This window comes from Solanum dulcamara, chromosome 7, assembly GCF_947179165.1.
Source record: "Solanum dulcamara chromosome 7, daSolDulc1.2, whole genome shotgun sequence".
Classification (NCBI taxonomy): domain Eukaryota; kingdom Viridiplantae; phylum Streptophyta; class Magnoliopsida; order Solanales; family Solanaceae; genus Solanum; species Solanum dulcamara.
Genome location: NC_077243.1, coordinates 6,657,505 through 6,683,994, shown reverse-complemented (window position 1 = coordinate 6,683,994; position 26,490 = coordinate 6,657,505). Strand labels below are relative to the sequence as shown.

Sequence of the window (26,490 nt, the reverse complement as noted above, 5' to 3'; positions counted from 1 at the left end):
GAGAAAGTAATCTTACAAGAATGAAATTTTTATGGGTAAAGCCATTGGTGATAACGTGGGCGTGGATTTGTGTTAGCTGTTTGATGGATTTGCAGCTCTGCAATAGAGAGAAGAGACGTTGTTGGAGCGCTCTTGATCCTCTCTGCTTGGCGGGAACTGATTTTTCAACTGGCATTCAACTTCTTCTTTAAACCACCAAAATATAATTGTAGTAGGGTAGCCTTTTACACTAGCAACTCATTATTTGTACTTCGGTCTATTGCCTTCCTGTGCAGTGAAATGCAGCAACAACATATCCGGTATAGTCCAAAGTGCAGTATGAAAAGTGCACAGACGATAGGGTGTACACAGACTAGAACACTCAAATAAAAGCAGTTCAAAGTTCAAGTAGTCCACAAGAAAAAAAGTGACAAAAGTACAAGAAACCATAAGTACGTACTTTAAAACAAATGAAAGGCTAAAAAATAAGCTCATTTCGTTTAGTTCAGACGCTGCTGTAAATGAACGTAGTGGAATACAACAGACCAGACTTATAAGTTATAACAGAGCTACTTCCTTGCCATAAAATTTAAGCTCTGCACATTGTGACCAAATGATAAGATTCTTGCATAAGGTGGCCAAGCCTTTTACAAGCGCAGCGCAACCCCAGATTAATTTACCTAAACATATTAAACCATCAAGAGTTAACCTGACTCTGAAAAGCTACCTCAAGTCCAATCCAACCAAGACCATATTGTTGTTCTCTGACTTGCTGAGGAAAAAGATTTCTGCAGTAGATAGCTACTCTCTCTTGTATGTCATCAAAGCTTGTGCTAAGAAATCCCTGGCCACTGAAGGGAAACAAACCCATAACCTTGTCATCAAACTTGGCTACAAACCCATCATTTTCCTTCAAACATCGCTCATGGATATGTATGCGGTAACCACAAATGTTTGTGATGTGCACAAGATGTTTGACGAAATACCCAACAAGAATGTTGTGTGCTGGACTTCTCTGATTTCTGCGTATGTGCGAAATCAGCAACCATATAGAGCCATAAAGATATTCAGGAAAATGCAAATGGATGGTGTAGAGCCTGATCAGGTAATGTTCACTGTTGCCCTGTCGGCCTGTGCTGATATGGGGGCATTGGATAAAGGGCTGTGGATTCATGATTTGATAAGTCGAAAGCCAGAGTTTACTGAGGATTTATCATTAATGAATGCTCTGGTGAACATGTATGTAAAATGTGGGGATATCAGAAAAGCTATGTTAGTGTTTGATAATATTAGAGTTAAGGATGAAAGGACTTGGACATCCATGATTGTTGGGCATGCATTACTCGGACAAGCTGAGGAAGCGCTCAGACTGTTTTCAGCATTGGAAGAAGAAAACAAGTTAAGATCAAGTCAAAGCCGAGGAACTAAAGATCAGTTACTTGTTCCGAATGATGTAATGTTTATAGGGGTTCTAATGGCTTGTTCTCATTCAGGGATGGTGGAAGAGGGGAAAATATATTTTAGAAGTATGATTGAAGAGTATGGCATAAAGCCCAGGCTTTCTCACTTTGGCTGCATGGTGGACCTGTTATGTCGCCGTGGGCTGCTAAACGAGGCATATAGCTTTATGTTGGCAATGCCAATTCAGCCAAATGCAGTTATATGGAGGACATTACTAGGTGCCTCTGGTGTTCATGGCAACGAAGAACTTGCTGCAGTGGCTCATTCTAAATTACGTGAGTTAGACGCTAGTCTAGTTGGTGATGATGTTGCGTTGTCTAATATCTATGCTGCCAAGGGCATGTGGGAGGAGAAAATAGTGCTCAGACATGATACGACACAAAGGAGAACTCCTGGCTGCAGTTCAGTTGAGGTGGGGAAGTTGCATTCTTGAATGTTAGTGCAGAAAAGTGTGTATCCTTTGGATTAGTTTCTTGCTCACTTCATAGGTACATAAAAACGTTTGTCAATTTGCCAGCTTTTTGTCAAAGACGTTAAGGGTGTGTTCAGTATGAAGGAAAATGTTCTCTTGAAAAATATTTTCTAGGAAAATAAGTGGATTTCTTACTTATTTTCTCTTGTTGTTCTCTTGTTGTTGCTCCTAATCCTCTTCTTCCTCCTCGTCTCCTCCTTCTTCTACAATAAATTGTTTTCTTAGTTATTAAACGTGTAGTTAGTATTGACAAACTTCAGTCAAAAGTCAAAAGGATTGCTGCTCCTCATCCGCTTCTTCCTCCTAGTCTCCTTCTCCCTCTTCACACCCTCCTCATTCTCTTATAGTTCAATCATTTTTGAGAAATCTCTGATTGGACAACTAAAATTATTTGAATAAGTTGCCATACCGTCCAGTGTCATTGAGCATATAGGCAAGCAACTTCATGATTTAAATCTTTAAAGAGGAAACCTTAGGTTAGAATGAAGAAAAAGAAAAGACATAATGTTCGAGTGGTATACCATAAAATTCAATAGACTGAGGCATTGTTAGGGCTTGCATTCTTTCTACTCAACATTGTGCTAGCTTGATTAACATGACCAATATGAAAGAAGTCTCGGATAATCTTAACATTTCTCTTGGTGATAAACTGCACCAAACTCTGAATATTAATCTTTTCGCCAAACTTGAGACATAATAAGAATCTAAAGTTTGGGATGCTATGTCAAACTTGATAAAAAAAATTGTAATAAAATTTTGCAACCTTAGTCACATATGTTTGAAATTGATACCTAAATGTAGAGATGTCAAATGGGGCAGGGTAGAAAAACACTGAAACGGGAAGGTCGAGGACTTGCGGTAGGATGGGGTGGGGCAAATTTTGCTTTTTTTGAATATTTAAATAGAGCAAGGTAGATGGCAAGTCAGGACCGTTATACAACAAAGTAATTTATCTGTTCTTCTACTCATATGTGATACAGTGACTATGATACATACTTCATGAAGTTGTTCAGATACATTTAATATAATAATATCAAACCATGCAGCAAGCCCATGTCATAGTTTATATGAATCGGATCCAAAGTCAACTTTGTATATGTATGTATCTATAGATTAATTTATCTTTTTTTTTATATATAAAATCTAATCAAGATATATTTTCTTAATAATGGGCAAACACTCAATAACATTCAGATACATGCTAAAAAAGTATAATATATATATACAATAATACATATATATATATATATATAATCTAGTTCACATACAATAAAAAAATCATTATCTTTTAGTAAAATATATAACTAAAAAATGATAAGTCGTTAGACGCATGATTTACTCTTAAAACTTAGCTTTTTCAGTTACATTCTATTTAAAATTTAGCCTTCAATTACATTCTATTTTTAAATACAAATAATTATATATATCTACTTTGCATGATCCGATGAACTAAATATGATATGGACAATAATTTTAAAAACACAAGTGAAGATCCATAACTTGTCATAAAGTAATGAAATTTGTGTTGTTTGCTCTTTATAAATTTGAGATGTGTTAAAATAAGGGTCCCTATATCGGCAATGTGCCCACTTTCCCTAATCTAAGGCCTAAGCAAAAAGCTTTACCACTCGAAGCCCAAAGTTTCGAGATACGGAACCGGGTCCAACCGTTGCAGGCGCTCTACTTCGGCGAAGTCACCTACCGGTCAGAGAAGTGACTCGCTCTGTGCCTGAGGATTGGTAGGTGGAAATGGATACTGAATTCCATTAACTCCAACTTCCCCGGTAGCTTAATCATTGCCTTTGCTAGGTTAATTGTCCTAAATTTTCCATATCCTACTGAAATCCTGACGATTCTGTTACTGTTTTCGGTCTCCGGTCGTTGACAGTTCTTACCTATGCCTTCCAACGCTGATTTATCGGACGATGATCGAAAACCTAAGGTTGGCCCTAGCTCTAACTCCATCGATCAGTCTTTGGACGCCATCGAGAATCAATTATCCTCAATTTCAGTTGGTCAATCCGAGTACGAATCCGAATTCGACTCCGACCTCGATTCAAAGGAAGCTTTGCCATCGAATCAGGATAAGCTGAAGGAGCTCGCGAATGGACTGTTGAATCGGGATTCCGGAGCTGATAACTCTGAAGAGCTTCCTCGTACCAATGTGGTGGAAGACGTTAGCTCTTCGACAGCCGTGTGGAGGAACAATTACGAAGAAATGGAGGCTCCGGCAAGTCCTAGTAGCAGTGGCTATGCGGGTGAAAGAGGGAGTAGCAACGCTAGTAGTAGGGACACTGGCATTGAGGAGGTTGACGGTGAGATTCTTGAAATTGGAAATGGTGATTCTTTTGACGGAGTTTCGAACTCTCAGGTGCAATGGCTTCCTGGGAAACGCCACGGCAATGAGGTGAGTCCAACAGAAGCTAGTGAATGAGAACTCTAAGTAGTAATTGTGGCTAGTTTAGCAAATCTTTAAACAGGGCTTTGCAATCAGGGAATTTTGATTCTAGATAATCTTTAACACGGTAAAGCCAAACTGAGGACGACCTGTAGGCTGCAATAAGGTTCAAAGTAATGACTACCTGTAGGCTGCAATAAGGTTCACATTTAGGTTTTAGAGGGCATGAACTGAGATAAGCAGTGGATGTGGTAGCAATTACGGTTTATAAGCTTACAACTTGTTATATTTCCTCCTATTGCACACATTCTATTTATCAAGACTTCCAACTGCATTTTCATCAATTTGAACTCTCGCTTAGCTGTGCAAATTAGAATTGTTGAAAAACAAGTCAAGATATGTTTAAGAGCTCGCCTCGATGGCAATGACAATCAAACAATGTTTTATACTGCTATTTTGCAGAAAATATACTGATGAGATCATGAGACTAATCTATATGCAAACAACTAAAACTGAGTCTTCAGTAACATCAAAGGGAAGTAAAGGAGATCCACTGTTGATATGGTTCAAGTTTATCTTTTGACTCTTTTGATTGATGAAGTGCAGGATGATGCTTCTATTTCCTGGAGAAAAAGAAAGAAGCACTTCTTTATCTTGAGTCACTCAGGAAAACCAATATACTCGAGGTCAGCGTTAAAGCAGCCCCCCCTCCAGAGTGCTGAATGACATTTATTAATTAGAATACTATATACTGTTGTATATTTCTTCTTAATCATATTCAGTGTCCTCTGAGATTTGTTATTTTTATTTTATCATTTGTTTGAAGATATGGAGATGAACACAAGCTTGCTGGATTTTCTGCCACTTTGCAAGCCATCATTTCATTTGTTGAGAATGGGTACTTTGCCAATGAATTATGGAGTTGCTCTTTTTCTTATAAGCTTATCTTTTGGCTACCTTGTTACCTGGTAACCCCTTCCTTTTCAGCAAAGTCATAGCTGGATATTGAAGTTTGCTGATTGGTCTCTTTTTCAGGGGTGATCGAGTCAACTTGGTCAGAGCCGGGAAACACCAGGTCAGTCTCTTTGCAATGAGAAATTCTCTATAATGCAATGATGATGGAACTGCATGGGTTAGTGTGTATGTAGATCGAAGGGAGTGTATAACTGGGAGATGTATATGTTCCTGCTTACTTCACTTTCATGCTAGTCTTTTTTTTCCTTTTTATATGCTTGAATGTTATTGTTTAAAAATCAGCATTGAAGGAAAGAAGGAAAGAGAAGAAATCCATACTCTCTGTGGCTCTGCAAGTGAGTGGTCACGTAGGAATATTTTGTAATGTTTGGAATTGAGTTGCAACATGAGGCAACTTAACTGAAAACCTTTCTGCTTAAGCATTCTTTTAATATGTGCTGCCTGGTTTGCGTTTCTTGTTTAACAGACATTAGGCTTGTGTTTCAGGTTGTGTTTCTTGTAAAAGGACCTATTTACTTGGCTTGCATAAGCTGCACAGAAGAGTCATATCAGTCACTGAAGGGACAACTAGAGCTCCTCTATGGTCAGGTAAGTCACTCTTTTTCTTTTTTGTTTCTCCTTTCGTTTCTTTTGATTGTTTAATTTTATACTAATTGAGGTGCTGGTTTTATACTAATTGAGGTGCTGGCAGACAGTTTCCTTAGCATGTTAATTGACTGCCTATTGTTCTGACAGATGGATACAATTTCTCATGTATTAGTTGTTATCTATGCAGATGATACTTATTCTTACAAAATCTCTGAATAAATGTTTCGAGAAGAACCCTAAATTTGACATGACTCCTTTGCTTGGTGGAACAGATGTTGTCTTCTCTTCTCTAATCCACTCATTCAGTTGGTTTGTGTCTATGCTCTCCCTTCTCTCTCTCTCTCTGTGCCTGTATGCTTATCTTCATCGTGGTACCTTTTACTTCTTGTGACATATTAGTTTTGCTAAGTGAAATATCATATACTTAATCTACTTTGGTGAGTGAGGACAATTGTTAAATCTTAAAGAGTACTGAGACAATCTGTATCCTTGGAACTTAAGAAATAACTAGGATGCTTTATCCATTAATCCTAATCATATAATTTATCTACTATGGTATGAGTCGGATGTTTTATCAAAAGGGCAGTGTGACAGCATGTCATGTTACTGTGAATATAATTAAATAAATAAAAATATGCTCTTTCTAACAACTTAAGCTTTCATATGTCAAACACTTCAACATGATATCAGAGCAAGCAGAGGCCCTGAGTCAAATCTCATCGCCACCCATTATTAAAAAGAATTACCATGTGCTTGGCTCACGAAAAAAGAATTAGGACCGCACGTGAGGGTGTGTTGAAAATATAATTAAATAAATAAAAATGTGCTCTCTCTAACATCTTAAGCTTTTAGATGAGATGGTCACACACTTCAGAAACCTGAAAGAAGAACTATTAAAGATATATTCCTTAATTCTAATAACATATACTTTGTCTACTGTGGTGTGAGAGCGCAATTTTTAAATCTCAAGAGTAATGGACATTTTGTGTCATTGAAACTTAGAAGAACTCCAGGAACTTATCTGTTAACTTGTGTTTAATTAACTATGGGAAGGGAATTTATTTATTGATACTTGAGGGATGTAGTAACAGACACATGATCCTTCTGCCATAAAGCTGGGGTGGGAGGAAAGAGGAACTGAAATAAAAGTTGGAAGTTATTTTTCTACTTAGGAACGATGAAAAAGTGATTTATTATCTGTCTACTGTTTAGAAGATTTTCTGTAATCCAGGGGATTTGACAATGCAGAAACTTTATGCTTATAATCAGTGTTGTCAGAGGTACGCTTAAGCCCTGAAGCGAGGCTCAAAATATGTTGAGCGCTTTGCATCGCTTAATATGCACTTTTGTGTCGTTCATGCTTATAATTATTAGTCTTGGACAATGAGCCTCTTCGGCACTAAACAATTGATATTTCACTTAATCGTAATTTCTTTTCAATTTCTTTGCTCATATATTTTTCATTCATGCTTATAATTATTAGTCTTGGACTAAACATATATATATTTGTATTTTTTCTCCCTTTGCGCCTTTTTTCATCAAATCCCACACTTTATTTGCACTTAAAGGCTCAGACTTTAGAGTGTTTTTTTTTGCGCTTTTTGCTTTTGATAACACTGCTTATAAGTTATGGACTAGATGGTCACAAGAAAATATTTAGCATTGTCAAAAAGAAAACGCATAAAAATTCTATATGTAGCAAAAGTTTCATTCCATCTCTGCTGAGGCTCTGCATTATCAGTTCTAGCTTTCTGGCATAACTAGGACCGCTGTTTTCTTAAGCTGATGGAAAGAATATATGTTCTCTCCTGTCTAGCTACTACTTGTTGAATATAGTAGATGTTAATGTGTTTCCCTATAAAATTTACCTTATCATGAAAAAAACTGGACTGCTGTCTGATAAAATTTTCTTTCCTATGAATATACTGTATATTAGACTTGTGTTTACCCTGCAGTTGATTTAATCCTTTTCTTCCTCATCTTTGTTGTCTCCATTTTTTTTATCCCAACACTAACTATAAAAGGAAGCTTTTCTTTACCATATTTTTGATGATGTAGACGACAACAACAACAACAACATATCCAGTGAAATCCCACTAGGTGGGTTCTGGGGATGACAGAGTGTATGCAAACTTTACCACTACCTCGGAGAGGTAAAGTGGCTGTTTCCGAAAGACCCTCGGCTCAAGTGCATCAAACCCAAGTGATAGAAGAAGGAAACATATCAATTAATAAGAAAAATATTGTAAAGTCTACAAGAACAAAACAATAACAACAACAAAGTAGTATGATAATCGAAACCCCAAAAAAACCAACATATGACAAGAGATATAACAGGTACTAACAATCCTAAACCTTCGCAAAGCAAGACAACACTCCACCTCAACTAACCTTCTACCTTAATACGCGATCTCTACTCTTTCCTATCTAGATTTTTGATGATGTAGACATTTTACTATTTTCAATTCCTTCCATAAGGTTCTGTTCAATTTTAAGATATAGTCTGGACATTCTTCCAAGGGAAACAAATCTTGGGAAGCTTGTTGGTTGAATTTCCAGAATATGTTGTTCAGTAAACCTTGCTAGTGATTGAATGCGGACTTTTTTACTTGGTTCTAATAGAAACTGTTTGTACCTATGCTAATGATGTCATTACCTATACTAATATATTAACTATGCTTGTTTTGATTCCAGGAACCCGGCTAACTTTCTCCATGCTTACACATGTCTTCCACTTGCTTATGCGACAAGGCAAGCTGCTAGTGCCATCTTGCATGATGTAACTGACTCAGGGGTCCTGTTTTCCATATTAATGTGTAAACACAAGGTCCAGTTTCTATTTCCCATTCTTCTTATGAACTCTTCTTTCAAATTGTTCACATTCAAAGGTGCATAGGTTTCAGTATACTGTATTGTCTAAAGCATCCTGTTTAAAGTTGATTTGCAGGTTATCAGTCTTGTTGGTGCACAAAAAGCATCTCTTCACCCTGATGATATGCTATTGCTCTCCAACTTTATTATGTCTTCTGAATCATTTAGGCAAGTTCACCTATCTTTTGATTCTTGTTTGGGCCATTTTCTTGTGTATCTGGTGCAAATGATTGGAGATAATTGATAAGCTCATTTCACACGTGTATATGCATATTCTTTTTGTTCTGTTTTAGCCTTATTAGGCTGATCACTCGTCCTAAAACCTTGTAGTCGTATGGCTCATATTGTACCTGAATTTGCTGACCTTTTTGAATAAATGATTGGGCAAGGTGGCTAAATGCAGTCAGTTCTCAAGGCAGATGTGGCATTTGAGGATACAGATGTTACTGTAAATGAACGCGCTAATTTTAGTATATTTGTCCTTGCATTCTTGGTAGGATCGTGTAGTAGTGTTTTACTATTATGAAATTTTCCATTACTTTATATGAGTCTGGTTTCACATAATTAGATCACTTCTACTAGTTGTTACATTTCAAAGTTTCCTAGATTCCATTCACTTAGGTCTCATGTGCTTTGATCAAGTCATTTCCGCAATGAAGGACCAAATTTATCTTGAGGCTCCAAAACATTTATCTGGCCGTCAAATGATCTGGGGCTGCTGTGGAAGTTCACTTTTTATGCTTATGGTCTCCATTGATTTGGTGTAATAACTCACCTACAAGTTCTCTCCTGGACATTTGTCTTGTGTCCTGCGGCAGCATGTAGCTAATGTAACTTTTGGCATAGCTAGGATTTGTTTATCATCATGACATTGCAGCATCCAAATTCTTTTCTTCTATTCTGTGTGGTTGGTGTTCCTAATGCTTCTCCTTCTATTCTTTTCTGTGCCCTTGTGACTGTGAACGGTTGGATCATACCTTACACAATAATAATACTCTTTGCGTTTCAATTTGTTTCTCTGGGTTTGACTTGACACCAAGTTTAAGAAAGTAAAAAAAACTTTTGAATCTTGTGGTCTTAAATTAAAGATATGCCAAATGTACCAAAATTTCCTTTAATCATGTGGACTTACACAGAATTAAAGAGTTGTCAAACAAAGAAGGAGACATTCTTTTTGAAATAGACTAAAAGCAAAAGTAGGACAAACAAATTGAAATGGAGGGAGTATAATTGATGGCTGAGAGATTATATGTTTTAACTGAGTGATAGCCTAGTGAAAAGGACCCAACCTTGATTTTGGGGTTCCTGTCACCAAGAGAGGAAACTGTGAAAGGATCATTGACGACTTTTGGGCAGGAGAGGATTTGGTGGTGAGATTTCTTCCATATTAAGAAAATGATAACAAAATAAATGATAGATCACATGTTACAGCCCACTCAAGTCTGTATTCCATTTATACTAATTAATTTCCCGGAGGCTATGTTATAACACCTCATTGATGTCATGCAGGACATCCGAATCCTTCTCACCAATTTGCTTACCAAGATATAATCCCATGGCATTTCTACATGCTTATGTGCATTACCTCGATGTAAGTTGGGACAGTGTCAAATTACTCTTTAATAGTCCCGTTCTCCCAAGATGTTGTCAACTTCCCTTCAAAGGGTAATATTTATTAATTTGTACTACAGATACATTCTTATAAAGTTTCAAATATGTCAAATCTATTATTTATCTTTGATATTTTGGCTGCTTTGTTTATTAAACAACTATAAATGATAACTCTCTTATTCCGGTTAATTCAAAGTAAGACCGCCAGCTTAATACAGAGGAAGTATCTATTGATGCAAGATTTTAAGTTGAATCTCTTTTTGATTCTTGATAGTAGGTTGCCTTACAAGAATTCTAGGATTTTGATGTTTCCAAAGTACCCAACTTTGCTGCTGTATATTACAGGTTGACACATACTTAATATTGCTTACTACAAGTTCAGATGCCTTTCATCATCTTAAAGATTGCAGGTAATGATGTTTTTTCACTTCTTTTGTTTTCAAGTACATTTGGTTCTAGTTCTCAAAGCTGAAGTTTTTTCTTTTGTTTCCATTAGATCTGAACCATGGGAAAATGAGCCATGTATATCTGTTCTTAAATTCTGTCAAGAGGCATTTTATCTTTCCCATAGTAGCAATGTTAAGGCAAAGCTCTTATCTATCTTGTAGGATTCGTATTGAAAAGGTACTTCTGGAGTCCAATGTACTTAATGAAGTTCAAAGATCCATGGTAGATGGTGGCATGCGTGTTGAGGATTTACCTGCTGATCATGGTTCTCATTCTGGAGCAGTCTCCCTTCATCTGGGTCAGCCTGGGCATACTAGAGAATCATCAGAGAGATTTGCTGAAGCATTCATAGGTGTTGGTGGTCCTGCTGGACTTTGGCATTTTATGTATCGAAGTATTTATCTTGACCAGTATGTGTCTTCGGAGTTTTCCTCACCAGTAAATAATAGACAACAACAGAAAAGGTATTACTCTAAGATCAAGTTGCTGTCATAACAAACAATATTGCTGTCTCTGTTTTCCCCTTAAAGACAAGATATTCTATCTGCAGGTTGTATAGAGCTTACCAGAAGCTTTATGCATCCATGCATGATAAAGAAATTGGACCGCACAAAACTCAGTTCAGAAGGGATGAAAATTATGGTATGTAATTTGGCTGCTTTTTTTCCCCTTCTGTAAAGCTCTTGACGCATGAAGACCTTCCTATTTTCTTCACCTAATTGAATGTTTGTATAAAACATTTATGACAGAGGAAAGCCATTAATTAAACAGTGAACATGAATCAGTGTTCATGGTCATTTCCTTCCTAGACAACTCTTACTGTCAGAGAACTATAGCTGACATGTCACTGCTGCCTTTTTTGATAATTGTCAGCGAAGCTTTTTCCATCATGACATATCTTACAAATTTAGTCAATTGAGGTCCAAGTTGCATAGATAATCTGATCTACATATCCTAAATCTTTTCTTCTTTTCAAATTTAAAGTAAGTCTAGAAACTAGATCTATCTATCTTTCTGCTTGCATAGTACCGGAGAGCAGGTTAATTGTCTTGTCAAAGCTTTGGGGTTGGGATGAGAAGTCTTTGGGTAGACACTGACAGTTGCTGGGAAGAGATGTAAAAAGAAATGCATTCTCCTATTCATTTTTGTTGTACTTCATGTTGCTGTTAGTAGTTATTCATGAAGAAGAAAAGAATATAAATCTAGTGAGTCGTAATTGCAAGAAAAGTGTGATCCCTTGCAAGTTTGCAGGTAATGATTTAAAAGCACTTTTCATGTTTGCGTGCTGAGCTAATTCTAAAACTAAGTGCATAGACATAAACAAATGATTTTTCTTGTTGAGGGTATATGTAGTAATTAATTGACATCATTATTCATATTCCTTCAAGCTGGAGTTCTTTCAGGAAGGTGCTCACTGCAATCAAGTTTAATGTAAACTTTTTTGGTTCCAGTATTGACCCTTATTCTATTTTTATCTCTTTCAGTGGTTACTGAATTCTGGGTTGGGAATTTAGAAATGTAGAAAAAACAACTCATGATTTTGTGCCATGATCATGTTTTAGTTCCTCTTGGAATAACTTTCTTACCTTTATCTTGCAGTTTTACTGTGCTGGGCTACTCCGGATTTCGAACTTTATGCAGCATTTGATCCCCTGGCAGACAAGGTTTTATTATTTATTTGTTCTTTTAAGCCTGTTATGCGTCTTAGTGATATCATGAGTGTCACTTTTACTTTAGAGAGCCTTTCCACCTATCATTTTAATGGGCAGACAGATTTATTATTTATTTGTTTTCTTAAAGCCTGTTGTTTGTCTAGGTGATATCTTGAGTGTCACTTTTATTTTAGAGAGCTTTTCCACCTATCAATTTAATGGTCTTATATGTGCTAGATGTGACTTGATTTTGTCTTTGGTTGAGGAATGTTTGGACTATTCATGGGGCAGTTTAGGTATTGAAACTTTGGCAATTCAAACATGCAGACCAATGAGATTTAATGAACCTTAGTTCACTTCTGTTCTGTACTGTAGTGAGCTGGTTACTGCTTCTGTTCGGTTGTGCAAATCTTACTATTTGCACAACCGAAGAATGTACCCCAAGGTGTACCTTATGATTGTTATCTTCCAAGATGATCTTATCTTGCCACCCCTAGATATATGTCGACTTATTTTTTATGCATCATGGTCTAACAGCTATTATTTGAGATGTTATTTCTTGACTGGCGTCAGTTTACTTAATGCAAAAAGTACATTTTTTGTATACTGAAATTCTGATAAATACGTCAAAACTGATTGTCTATTCAAACTCTAATATGGTTTGTTAGTTTAAGCTTCATCAATGTGCTTGACATGTAGGGTATTATTCACCAATAGTGATCCTATGACTTTTCTTATGCCATTTTTTTGGGTATGTGATAATGTGAGAATTGCACTATCTACCTGTGATCTTTCAGATTTTTTACGTTTGGTAAATTCCCTCTTGCAGGCTCTAGCTATTAAGACTTGCAATCGAGTATGTCAATGGATCAAGAACATAGAGAATGAGATTTTCTTGTTAGGAGCCAGTCCTTTTTCGTGGTGATCCTCTCTATGTTATGTATTCAATTTTTTTTCCTTTCTTTTCTTTTCTTGAATTCCTGATAATAAGTTATTATTGCCTCATTTCTGTAGGCTTCCGATTTTTGTGGTTATATTATATAATGCCAATTGTAGTTAAAGTTTGGCAGTCAAGATATGAGTTGGTCTCACTCTAGCCGTCATTTTATTTTGCTTGAACAATTTATAAAGTTTTGTAGCTTTATCTGTATCAAATGCTTATTGTGTTCTACATATATCATCTTTTTCAATTCCCGCAGTTTCCGACATCTGGAAAAATAAAAGATTTTGGTGAATTTGGAATGTGGATGCTATATTAAGACTAAAGCGCCACAGAATATGGTTGCAACTTGTAACCATTTATTTCTCGTTCCCTTCTTTGTTTTCTCCTCGAGGAAAAGGGTGTTTATTTCGGAACTCGACATTAACTGATTAACATCAATAAATGTGATCATGAAAATTGGATATTCTATATAGAATCATCTTGTTCCCTATGCAAGAAAAGTTATACAACATATTGTATTACACAAACTCTGAGAGGGGCTATTTTATTTTTCCTATTTGTGTAGGTTGTAGAGTGAACCATGCTTGCAGTCTCGCAACTATTCGTGCTTTGCTACTATGTATCGCTCTGTCATCTGTGTCAAATGCAAATTAAGCTACTGTAAGGACTCCATATAAATGTAAACAACTAAAGGGTGAAATTGCAATCCACTGAAGTGATCCTCTTGTAAAACATATATGGATAACATCTCTCCGTTGTAAATACATGTGGCATGGACTTTTTGTATGTGTAATGAATACAAAGATATGAAGGTCAACCTTAAACATGGCTCTCTCTACTGATCACAGAAGGTTATTATGATATGATAATGAAAAGCAAAAAACTATCTTAATGTAATTTGACTGATAAGGATGAAGAAAAATCAGTAATTGACGATGAACATACACAGAAACAACTCCGTATTAACAGTTGCGACGACTTGAACCAAGTAGATGGAAACCTCATACAGCAACTGCTTCAGGCCTTTTGCTTGTCTTGATCCCTTTAATAGCTGCAACATGTTTACACGATATGTAAGTTATTAATCAATAAACATCAAGTTCTTAGCTTCTTAGTATGGCAAAATAAAGAATTTATATCCTTGCCTTCAGCATAATCAGGAGCTCCAAAGACAGCAGAACCAGCTACCAAGGCATTGGCTCCAGCTTCAATGACCTGCAAGAAAAAATGACTGTTAAACTGTAATCTCGCATGGATAAATGGTTGGTTGCTTTGACGCACCATGTTCACTTTGTCATCACCACACACAATTCTCTATAACTTAAAAGTAGGTTACTCTTCATTACAATATAAATGACTTTTGCCGCAATAAATGGCAAAATATGGAGAAAGATAACATTGTGCTCCATGAAACCTGATAGAATATCAGAACAATTTAGGAAAAGATTTGAATTCACAAGATACAATCCAGAAGTAGCACACCACTTGCAATGCTGCAGGTAAGATTTATCCTTTCTTCACATCCTATGACTTATCCCAACAATACATCGAAAAGAAAAATAAATCTTTTCGGACTTAATGAAGGTCAACTAACAAGCTTAATGGGAGAAGGGTTTATAATCACGGGAGAGCATCATTCACCTTGTAAGCATTTTTGGGACCAACACCACCATCAACTTCAATCCAAGGGTTTAATCCCTGCAAAGTTAACATAGGAATGTCATCACATTGCATAGTTTGCAGAGACTGAAAATGGTAAAAGAATTACCCTCTCAGCGCAGATTTTTCTCAAGTCCGAGATTTTCTTGACCTGACTCTCAATGAAGCTCTGTCCCCCAAATCCAGGGTTTACAGACATAATCAGCACCAGATCAACAGCTGTTGCATGAAAAAGAAACCATAAGCAATTTATCAACTTGACACACTTTGGATAGCTTAGTGCCTTTTCTGATCTAGCTTTCCAGAGGTAGCATACAGGTTATAGCCAGGAAGATCCTTCGTAACCAAATTAGAACTTTGCTAAATCTCTACATGTCTATTTCCTCACCCTTTATAGATTGACAAAAGCTTTAAAAAATTGAAATACAGGACCTCATATTAAGAAAAATGAACCTTGAGCTTACTCAACTTTAACAGCTAACTTAGGAGGTAAGGATTGTCTGAAACCATATAACTGCCCATTATTAGGTAAACCAAGAATAAGGATCGATTCCGACTCTAATAGCATATTATGAATAATATACCTTGAGCCTAACTCAATATGAAAAACTAGCTCCTGTGGGGGACTCTAAAACCCTGCTTCTCAAATCAATATCTCTAAGGTAAGAGTTCATTGGAGCACTCAAATTAATATACAAGTAGTTCATGGGTACACTTCCAATGCTTTTGCTTCATTCATCAATCTTGAACCGTTGAGACATTGTACGGTATACTCAGCATAGCTCAGACTAGTAGGAGCTAAGGTGATTTGACATGTTTTTCTACCATATGAAGTCAAGTTTAGAAGATAACATAATCTATCTCACCTATTTAGAGGGGTACTTCTCCAGTCGATTCCAAATTCATTATTGACTCTCACATCACCAATAATAAAGAAGAAAACTGAAGCAGAAAATTATAAGAAAAATACTAAGTGTATCATCTCTGAAAGTTGTCTTTTAACTTAAGGAAATGAAAACTCCAAATTGTTAATAGATGCTACAAGTTTCATAACAGTACAGAGACCAACAATCATTTGTTTCTACGCTGCACAGTTGGCTACAGATTTATGGAGCACGTTCTTCTCTATTTTTAGACTTAGTTGGGTCATGCCTCGAATACTAAGGAAGCATTTGAAAGTTGGAGAACATGGAAAGTTGATAGAGCCATCAGGAAGATTTGGAGAATGTTACCTGCTGGCATTTTTTGGGTTTTATTGACAGAAAGAACTAGAAGATGTTTTGATGGTGTATCAACTCCCAATCACTTTATAAAGGCTATGTGCTTAATGTTTCTGTTTAGCTGGCAAAATTTGTTCACTGTAGATTCTCATGACAACTTTTTGCTCTTTGTTTGCTCCCTAATTCTAGAGTATACTTTTTTTCTACATGGAGCTAGCTCAGTTTTATTTTTGGATGCAATATATTTTGTAATTTTGCATCTTCTTGATGCCATCAATGAAACCATTTACTTCGTCAAAAAAAAGTTGTCTTTAAGAAGCAATATCTTACCATCAAGGACATATTCAATTGCGGTTAAAGGGGTTCCAGGATTGAGGACAACCCCAGCTTTAGCTCCTAAACTTTTAATCTGAAAAAGAAACAATCAATAAGGTGGTCAAGACACACTTAATAGGTGAAATAATGAATAAGACAGCTGAAAAACACAAGTTACCATGAAGTTAGAACTATCTTTGGGTAATAAATCATAATATTCTGAACTATCACCAGCTGAATTTCTATATCACATCTATGGCTCTCACAATTACAAATTACAGCACACCATTTTCAATTTCAATGTCATGGAACACCTAACCATACAACAACAACAACAACCCAGTGAAATCCCACACCATGGGGTCTGGGGAGGGTAGAATGTACGCAGACCTTACTCCTACCAAGGTAGGACGGCTGTTTCCTGGAGACCCTCGGCTCAGTAAAAGCATAAATGCATAAAAAATGTTAGATAAGAATAGATCCTATATAATTTCTCTAGAAGGGATAATTCATTTTATATAGATAAAGTAGATCATAGTGTGAGGATACTTTGCATCATGTGAAAAGTGTTTCAGAGAGACATCATCTCTATAAGAGAAGTAACAAAATTCATCACGAATAATTAATCAATTACTCCAACAAGTCATTAATAACTGAGATCCTAAAAGAAAAGCATGCAATAAATGTAAATGATAAACACCAGTATTTAGACTTCTGATAGCACTTGTGCGGAGCACAAAGGTTTGGAACTCTTTTCTTATTTGAATAAGGATACCACGAATCATGGCTGGTGTACAACATTCCTAACAATCTTAACTTAAGTGAAGCCGTTGCTGTAGATATTTTTACTTAGGTTTGCAATCTAATTCCTATGAGTAGATAGTCATTACTGACAAAGAAGTATCTAGTATTTTGACAGACAAGCATACTTTGAGCATCAAAAGGTCTAAAGGTTCACAAAACCAAGAGTAAATCTTTTCATATATGTGAAGCCAAAAATTTCAAAAGACTGACAAAGACACTAACAGGTTCCATGTACCAAAAATTTTAGCAAGTGTAAAGCAGTTGATAGGCCTTTCCTTAGGGGAAAGGTTTAGCAAGTTGTTGGTTGCTCCTACTGAAAAATGCAGAAAATTTCATAGAAACACACTGAAAAACGTCTTTGTTTGAAAGATCACTTAAGCAGTCATATTGCGGTTCACACGACTAGCTGCAGTAGCCAAACAGAAGCCATGCATCAATACTACTAAGATAGGTTAATTTGAAGGTCATACTGTGCACTTACTACAAACAGTTCTATATAGAGAAGCTACATTCCCCTTATACTGTTTGTATTTGATCAAAAGTATATATTTTTCATGGGAAAACCTATTATGTAATCCAAAAAAACTTGAGGTAGAGGAATTCATCAGGTTGCAGTACATCAACACTTTTGAAAACCCTGTTGATAAGAACTTTCAAGACTCCTTGTATGATATCACAAGTACAGTTTAGAATCCATATTATGCAAGGAAATATTGCTTTTGCTAATTCAAATTGAAGAAGGAAAAAAAAGAAAGCGAGACGGATTCTTACCTGATTTATTGTACGATGCAAGTGGATTGTAGAAGATTGCTCACAGTGAACACTGACAATATCAGCACCTGCTTTTATGAAGTCAGGTACTCTCTGGTCAGGTTCGACAATCATCTGCAATGGTTGGTAGAAATTGAAAATTAGCAAAAGCATATTCATGCCTATAGACCTGAAATAGTTTTACCACATGACAAAGCGGAAATACCAGATGCACATCCAATGGAAGATCTGTGATAGGGCGCAAGGAATCAACTACAAGGGGTCCAATAGTTATATTTGGAACAAATCGACCGTCCATCACATCTACATGAATCCAGTCGCAGCCTGCCTGTTCAACTGCTTTCACCTAAATGCATGAATGGCACAAGAGTAAAACACTTAAATTTGATGAATGATTAACCAGCTGAAGAGCCATAAAACACAAAAAGAAAAGAAAAAATTCATAAAAGAACTTGACCTAAAATCAGAAAGGCAAAATGTATTTACTCCATATTTTAAACTTGTAGATGTATAGCAATATTTCTTATATCTAGTTTCCTAATAGAAATACACCTTTATAAGATCTATATAAAATGGTAGGGCAAGAATCCATTACGACGGTATAACCACAAACCTGCTCTCCTAATTTCGAAAAGTTAGCAGAAAGGATGGATGGAGATACAATAATGTCGCTTTTCGAGAACTTATCCACCCGAGAAGAAGCCTTCACCACAGTTTGAACTCTCCTCCTGCATTTACAAACAAAATTAGGAACTATATTTGCACAGATTGTGATGCTAGTATAAGGGGGCATAGTTGCAGAAATGATATACGCCTACTAGATAAATTTCTTGTATTTCAAGATAGGACGTAAGAAAGGAATATGCAGTTGTTAGCAAGAAAAGAAAGCGAATGGCTTGTCTCCAAAAGGAACAAAAAATGCATGAACTCAGCTGATATATTTACGAAATCGTCTCACTTTTACAACTATATAAGCAAAATTGCATCACCAAGTGAGCATAATCTCATCAGTGAGATAATTAGCTAATAGCAATTGGAATCAAATTCAAGTTACGGTTGATGCTGTTGAAAAACATAGAAGTCACAGTGACTTGAACAAAAATTAATCAAAATGTCAAAAGACCTTGACATTGCCAAGAAGCATTCCTGAATGAGCTTTACATTATCAGCCAATTGCCAATTCAAGAGGGTGTGGTTCTAGATGCTGTTAGATTCTAAATTGTCTACAACAAGGCAATCATGAATTGCAGATTATCCAGCTTATAACGTTGACTCTTCAAGACCATTTGCTTACCATACACAGGAAAATCAAACTTCAAATAGGATATAAAGGCATATTCACATAGGGAGTGCAAAAATTCCTGGAATGTCTTTTTCATCCACTACATTACATATCTAAAGCCTCTCAGTGCAAGAAAGCCTTCTATTTTAGCCTTGAAAGGAACTTTACCAACTTTAATCAATCATTCCCCTACTTATATGACCAATAAAATTTCAAGGGTGATCCACTCAATATGCTGCACCATGATACTACCAAAGGCCCTGTATCCTGATAAACACATTCGATTCCTTCTATCCAATATCTTAAACTTCTTACCTCTTTTGGACCATCACAAAATCTTCAACCCCTTATCCTACGCCAAGTCAAATAATCATAATTTAGCGCTGCAGAATATCATTTCAGACAACTGGATATTTCACCAACTAATTATTTCCTTCATTCTGTGATCACTAACAGTTTTTGTTTTTAAAACTATCAATTCAATTTAATAATCTCCACAAACATTTTACTCTGAAAACTACCCAAGTGTAATTAGGTCTACTTATCAGTGTGGAGGAAATATATATCACAACAGCACCAAGAAAAAGATCCATCCACCCATTCTACACACCTAAAAACATCAAGGTCCGATTTCTTTCCTGTGGAAATGACTGATTCAAGACTTCCCACAGCAAGCTAGCAATCTAGTTAACTTGGTGAAAGAAAGTAAGGCAATCAAGAAAGTAGAAAAACCTGGTGAAAGTTAGTGAATTGGGGTTGGAGGAAGAAGTCTTTTGAAGCTTTTGACTCCCGCCAAATCCACTAATTTGGGATTGTAACAGAGTTGATGAACCCAAAGAAGAAGCAGTCGCCATTGAATTTTCTTTCCTTTTTCTGCAGCAAACTTTAATCTTGGAAATTGAGGATAAAGGTTGGTACTTTGTCAATTTGAAAGCAGCGGAGCTTAATATCCCAACGACCCTTTTGAGACTTTGAAGAAAAGAACCCAAGACTGTTAGTAGTATTTTTGAGGAAAATCAAGAATGAAATATCAGGTGGACACGTGTCCGATTTGGTTTCTCATAGCGGGTTTGCTTATCTTCAATGGTTGGCCCTTCTCTCTTGCTGACTCAATTTGTAGGGAATAGGGGACCTCCCATCCTTCGCATGATGCCCACAAGCACACAAACAAAGACCAAACCCAAAACCTACCTTCAATCTTAAACATTAATAATCTTGGTATTATTTTTATGCATACATTATTTGGTGTATTATGTATCCTATAATTTCAATTTTTTTAATTTTTTTTTTACGATACCCCCTTCATATTCTTTAGGTTTGTGCATTTTTAAGGGACAATTAATTGTATTTTTACGTGCATTAACAATTTTGAGATTGCTAATAATTAATATCATTGGTTTGCGATAATATCAAAGAGAATGTATAATTAATATTTACATTAATTATATGAAAAAATGGTAAAAATATTCTTAAATTATGTGAAATGAACAAAAATATCCCGTTTATAATTTGATTCAAAAATGTTCTTGTCGTCAATACTTTAGTCCAAAAATATCCCTATTGTTACTAAATGTGTCAAAAATGCTCTTTTTTGAATAAATATATTATTTCTTTTCATTTTAAACACATCTTGTTCCGAATTAAAAATTATTTTTAAGAAACTCTATCCTTTTTTTTCTTTTAAACCACATTAACTAATAAAAATGTAGGAAATAATTTTTTTCTTCTTAATATCATTTTATCAATTAAAATAGAATAATTTTATATACCCTTTTAACGGATAATTTATATTATATATATAAGACCATAAACCCATCATTAATTTTATTTAGATAATAATAAAAAGTAATTTTAATACAACAACAACAATCCAGTGAAATCCCACAATGTGGGGTCTGGGGAGGGTAGAGTGTACGCAGACCTTACTCCTACCAAGGTAGGACAACTGTTTTCAGGAGACCTTCGGCTCAATAAAAGCATAAAAATTGGTCAGATACGGTTAAGAAATTCAAAGCTCTATGGAATAACAAATAATGAAGCGTCACAGATAAAATAGAGTAATCAAAATATATAAAGTATTATATAATAACAGAAATAACAGAAATCTGAGCATAAAAAATCGTAGTGCACTTCTACACCTACGAATAGGGAAGAATAACGAGACTATGTACTAGCCTTCTACCCTGATGTGGGTCCTCCACACCCTCCTATCTAAGGTCATGCCCTCTGTAAGTTGTAACTGCGTCATGTCCTGTCTAATCACCCCTCCTCAATACTTCTTCGGCCTACCCCTACCTCTTCTGTAACCATCCATGGCCAACCTCTCACACCTCCGCACTAGGGCACCTGTGTCTCTCCTCTTCACATGCCCAAACTATCTCAGTCGCATTTCCCGCATTTTGTCTTCCACTGAGGTCACTCTCACCTTGTCCCGAATAGCCTCATTTCTAATCCTGTCGCTCCTGGTGTGCCCACACATCCATCTCAACATTCTCATCTCGGCAACTTTCATATTTTGAACATGAGAGGTCTTAACTGGCCAGCACTCCGCCCCATACAACATAACCGGTCTAACCACCACTCTGTAGAACTTGCCCTTAAGTTGTGGTGGCACCCTCTTGTAACATAGCACTCCGAAAGCGAGCCTCCATTTCGTCCACCCTACCCTAATACGATGTGTGACATCGTCGTCAATCTCCCCGCTGCATTGTATGATAGACCTAAGATTTTTATAATAATTTTTTTTGGAATTGAAGTAGGATAAATATTTGCTAATAGAAAAATGTTAGGGGAATTTTCGCATATAGCCACTCAAAAATAACTTAATTATGTTCTATAATTATAGTTTGCTAATTACAATTCGTAGTTATAGTTATAGCAACGTTTGTATAATTCGCGCAACATTTGTATACGTTTGTATAATTCACTATATAATTCTCAGTTTTTGTATAACTTTTGTATATTTCACTATACAATTCATGCACAATATTTGTATAATTCGTTATACAATTTGTAGTGTTTGTATATTTCGCTATATAATTCTATTCGCGCACAACGTTTGTATAAATCGTGCGAATTATACAAAATTCAACTGTATAATCGCGTGAATTATACAAATTCAAATTGTAATTATAGCTGGATGTTTGCCGCGAGCCATGATTAATTCAAACTATAGCTATGTTAGCTAATTAATTAGTATATGTTTGCTTATCCGCGTAATTTTCCCAAAATATTATTAGGAAGATTATGTGTTCAAAAAGAAAATAAATAATATATTTATTCGGAAAAGGGCATTTTTGACCCATAAAGTAATAATAAGAGTATTTTTGGACAAAAGTATTGACGGCAAGGGCATTTTTGGGCCAAACTATAAACGAAGGACATTTTTGTTCATTTCACTTAGTTTAAGGGCATTTTTGACCCTTTTCAGTTAATTATATATAGGTTGAAAAAGTATGCCAAACAAAGGTATTAATAACACAAAAACTACTATTTACATATATTACAGCTTGTTTGGATGATTGTTACTTGTTGTATTATTCTATGTTGTTAGTTTAAATATAATGTTTGGTTGATTGTGACTTAAATTTTATTGTAATGTATTGTTAAATCCATCATTAGGTAATGTCAAAAAAATTCATTTTGTGTAACGACCAATTTGGTGTGACATCGTTACCTTTTTCCTCTCTCTTCATTTTATCTCTATTTATTATTTAATAATTCTATTTTATCGTTTCCGACCTCTTTGTAAGCAGTAGTTTTATACACCAACACTCTAGAAGTCAAAGCTTGCCTTCATTCAAAGTCAACATCCAATAATGATTTTCTTCTCGTTTTGGGACTAATATTACTTGGTTAACATTGTAAGAACATTAATAACTTTTGATGGTATACGACTTATTGACCACAAAGTATCCTTTAATGTCTTTTGGAATAGTAATGGCATTGAATATTTTCAGGGGTACTTTTTTCTAAAATCATGTCTTGCCTCCTAGTATAGTAATCGCTTCCATGTTTTCCCCGAATTTAATCAGTTCCAGGCGAGTTGGTGTCGAGTATAAAATTAGCTCAAGCTCAAAGTATCATGTTTGTCCAAATTCGACCCACATTCTATGAATGATCAAAAGATTTTGATAGCCAAAATGAACAACATAGAAAGTCATGTATAACCAAAAAGGAAACAACAATAGAGGCTAGATGATCTGCACTTTGTGGACAAAGGAAAGCAATCATCACTAGTACATTGAAATTAATGTTAATTGGTACATAATATATCCACCAACCATTGAATTTGTTGTTAACTCTTTGCCAAATCTGTTATTCTGCATTTGCAACTGGCTTTTCAGTTCTACTTGCTACCCCCTCAAGAATTCGAGTAACTATGAAGCGATCCAAGAAAACCTTCAATGATCAGCAAGTTTCTTCCGATCACGAAATAGGTGCTGTTTTGAAGAATTCAGAGTTGAAATGGGGTCCGAATCCAATGACACTCTTGGGTTTTATAGTTGTTCTCTTGATGGTTCTTACGGTTGTTTTCTCAGTTGTCTTCTTTTTTGGGGACTTACCTTCTGATTGCTTGTGGACTTTGGCTGAAGCTAGAATTTTTCATATTAAACATTCAAAAGGTGCTACATTTCCTCTTTATTTTCCCTCTTTTTTGCTTTTCTTTTCACTTGTATAGTATTTCTTCTCTTCTGCAATGCAAGTTTGTTCAAAAAAGAATAATACATGCCATTCATTATGAACTCACATGTTCATAATGAATAAAGCTAAAACAAAGGAGCAAGTTTAGCAGCACAAGTTTCCATTTCATGGCATTTAAATTTCCTCGTGCAGGGCAAAAACCTGTTTGATCTACTGAGATTTCATCAATTACTTGTTGTGTAGTACCTAAGGGGCGGAGTTAGGTGGATGTAAGGGGTTTCAATTAGATTCCCTTTGTCGGAAAAGTTTACTGTGCAAATAGGGGGCAAAAACAACTTTTTTCCAATATATAAATTGTCCCTTGACATGAGGGAACATTCTAGCGTAAGTGTCAAAGGTAGCTCAAATATTGTTTTAAGTCAAAGATAACTTATGTGTGCTTGCAATGTGTCTTAATTGTGATCTAGCTTTAGGAAAAATGCTTGCAGTAATCATACGATATGGCCAGTAATCTTACTCATTCCATTTCCTTTCTTCCAGCCACGGTTTCTGAAGAGGACATTCTGCAGCCACTGACAGTGCCAAAAGATAAACTACTTGGAGGTCTTCTTCCTACTGGATTTGATGAAACATCTTGTTTGAGTAGGTATGAATCACTCTTATATAGCAAACCTCTGCAGCATAAGCCGTCCTCTTATCTTATCTCGGGGTTAAGAAGATACGAAGCTCTTCACAAGCAATGCGGACCTTACACAGAATTATATAACAGAACAGTCAACCTCATTAAGTCTGGTGAATACAGTAGTGATTCTTCAGCTTGTAATTACGTCGTTTGGATATCCTATAGTGGTTTAGGGAACAAAATACTAACCTTATCTTCTGCTTTCCTTTATGCTCTACTCACAAACAGAATCCTTCTTGTTGATCCCCGAGTTAATTTGCCTGACCTCTTCTGTGAACCTTTTCCTGAAGTTTCTTGGTTGCTTCCTCCAGATTTTCCTATAATTGATCAGTTTAGTAGCTTTAATAAGAAATCTCCACATTCTTATGGTTATATGGTGAGAAATAATGTCACAGGCAATTCACGAATACCTTCGTTCCTATACCTTCATTTAGCTCATGACTTTGATGTGCAAGATAAATTATTTTTCTGTGACACTGACCAAACTTTTCTCCACAAAGTCCCTTGGTTATTTGTGAAGTCAAATAACTATTACGTTCCTGCTCTTTTCTTGATCCCGTCGTTTGAGCAAGAGTTGAACAATCTTTTTCCAGAGAAAGAAACTGTCTTCCACTTTTTGGGGAGGTACCTTTTCCATCCAACAAATTCTGTATGGGGACTTATTACTAGGTATTATCAAGCTTATTTAGCTCAAGTAGATGAAAAAATAGGCATTCAAATTAGAGTTTTCAGTTTAGGTGTAGCCAATTTTAAGTATGTGTTGAATCAAATCTTAGCTTGTACAACAAAGGAGAATCTATTGCCACAGGTTAACCTGAATGAACCCATAGTCAATTCGTCTGGCAAGATGAAGACTATAAGCATCTTGATGACATCTTTGAGTCCACGATACTTCGAGCAGATTAGGAACATGTATTGGCAGAATCCTACTGCGACAGGAGAGATTGTTAGTGTTTTTCAGCCAAGTCATGAAGAGCATCAACAAAGTGAGAAGCTGATGCATGACAGAAAGGCCTGGGCAGAAATGTATTTGCTGAGTTTAACTGATAAATTGGTTACAAGTGGATGGTCCACTTTTGGTTATGTGGCTTATAGTCTTGGAGGTTTGAAGCCATGGATTTTATACAAGTTTCAAAATGGAACAGTTCACAATCCACCTTGTTTCCGAGCAAAGTCTTTGGAGCCGTGTTATCACTCTCCCCCTTACTACGATTGCAATAAGAAAACAAGAAGTAATAACACAGTCAACATTGTTCCTCATGTGAGACATTGTGAGGATAATAGCTGGGGTTTGAAGTTATTTTGACCGGATAAGGGAAAAACAATTGTTGCAGGAGTAGTTATTATAACTTATTGCAAGATTCTTTCATTGTTATGATTCTTAAGACACAAATCCTTATTGTTACAGTTTTTAATGCAAGCTGAACCATAAATTTCTGTTTCTGTTGGGACTCTTATTTGTCTTATGGAAAGTACTCGTGTTTTTTGCTGGACTACCTGAATCATCAGACAAGTATGTTACGTTTCCAAGCCTTGATCTGAGCAGGTGATGTCTTTATTTAAGATAAAGCCCAGTTCTTGATCAGCAGAAACAACCAATTTGTTCTTTAGATGCTTAATACAACCAGCAGGAAGCCGAGTTTTGGTATCTTTTACAGTATCTTTCTCATTTTGACTCAAATGACATGACATCTAGGCCTGTGGAACTCAATACAC

At 35.9% G+C, this 26,490-nt stretch overlaps 4 protein-coding genes across 6 annotated transcripts; 3 read left to right on the top strand and 1 right to left on the bottom strand.

The window, feature by feature from the left end:
* Positions 1-415: 415 nt before the first annotated feature.
* Positions 416-2,056, top strand: LOC129896188 (putative pentatricopeptide repeat-containing protein At1g74400). Its single transcript, XM_055972030.1, has one exon. It carries the CDS (start codon positions 593-595, stop codon positions 1,871-1,873), a length of 1,281 nt encoding a protein of 426 aa, XP_055828005.1. The 5' UTR covers positions 416-592; the 3' UTR covers positions 1,874-2,056.
* Positions 2,057-3,495: 1,439 nt separating this feature from the next.
* LOC129893952 (vacuolar fusion protein MON1 homolog) lies at positions 3,496-13,644 on the top strand. Of its 2 annotated transcripts, none has more exons than XM_055969407.1 (15): positions 3,496-3,651; positions 3,801-4,319; positions 4,917-4,996; positions 5,137-5,208; positions 5,346-5,385; positions 5,772-5,873; positions 6,061-6,182; positions 8,568-8,700; positions 8,821-8,912; positions 10,254-10,335; positions 10,701-10,765; positions 10,964-11,266; positions 11,353-11,444; positions 12,402-12,466; positions 13,284-13,644. In XM_055969407.1, the coding sequence occupies exons 2-15, from the start codon at positions 3,810-3,812 to the stop codon at positions 13,377-13,379; spliced, it is 1,854 nt and encodes a 617-aa protein (XP_055825382.1). In that variant the 5' UTR covers positions 3,496-3,651; positions 3,801-3,809; the 3' UTR covers positions 13,380-13,644. The 2 variants fall into 2 exon arrangements, with proteins under 2 accessions (XP_055825382.1, XP_055825381.1); XM_055969406.1 differs by having other exon boundaries at positions 3,496-3,696.
* Positions 13,645-13,841: 197 nt separating this feature from the next.
* LOC129893953 (ribulose-phosphate 3-epimerase, chloroplastic) lies at positions 13,842-20,621 on the bottom strand. Of its 2 annotated transcripts, XR_008767599.1 has the most exons (10): positions 20,181-20,621; positions 18,780-18,894; positions 18,372-18,512; positions 18,167-18,280; positions 16,607-16,685; positions 15,166-15,275; positions 15,039-15,095; positions 14,543-14,612; positions 14,343-14,448; positions 13,842-14,031 (listed from the first exon to the last, which is right to left on the bottom strand). XR_008767599.1 is itself a non-coding variant. In XM_055969408.1 (9 exons), the coding sequence occupies exons 1-9, from the start codon at positions 20,300-20,302 to the stop codon at positions 14,399-14,401; spliced, it is 858 nt and encodes a 285-aa protein (XP_055825383.1). In that variant the 5' UTR covers positions 20,303-20,621; the 3' UTR covers positions 14,072-14,398. The 2 variants fall into 2 exon arrangements, 1 of the variants encoding a protein (XP_055825383.1); XM_055969408.1 differs by lacking the exon at positions 13,842-14,031 and having other exon boundaries at positions 14,072-14,448.
* A 2,807-nt stretch (positions 20,622-23,428) lies between these two features.
* LOC129895666 (galactoside 2-alpha-L-fucosyltransferase-like) lies at positions 23,429-26,249 on the top strand. Its single transcript, XM_055971399.1, has 2 exons — positions 23,429-24,073; positions 24,633-26,249. The coding sequence occupies exons 1-2, from the start codon at positions 23,830-23,832 to the stop codon at positions 26,078-26,080; spliced, it is 1,692 nt and encodes a 563-aa protein (XP_055827374.1). The 5' UTR covers positions 23,429-23,829; the 3' UTR covers positions 26,081-26,249.
* Positions 26,250-26,490: the final 241 nt, after the last annotated feature.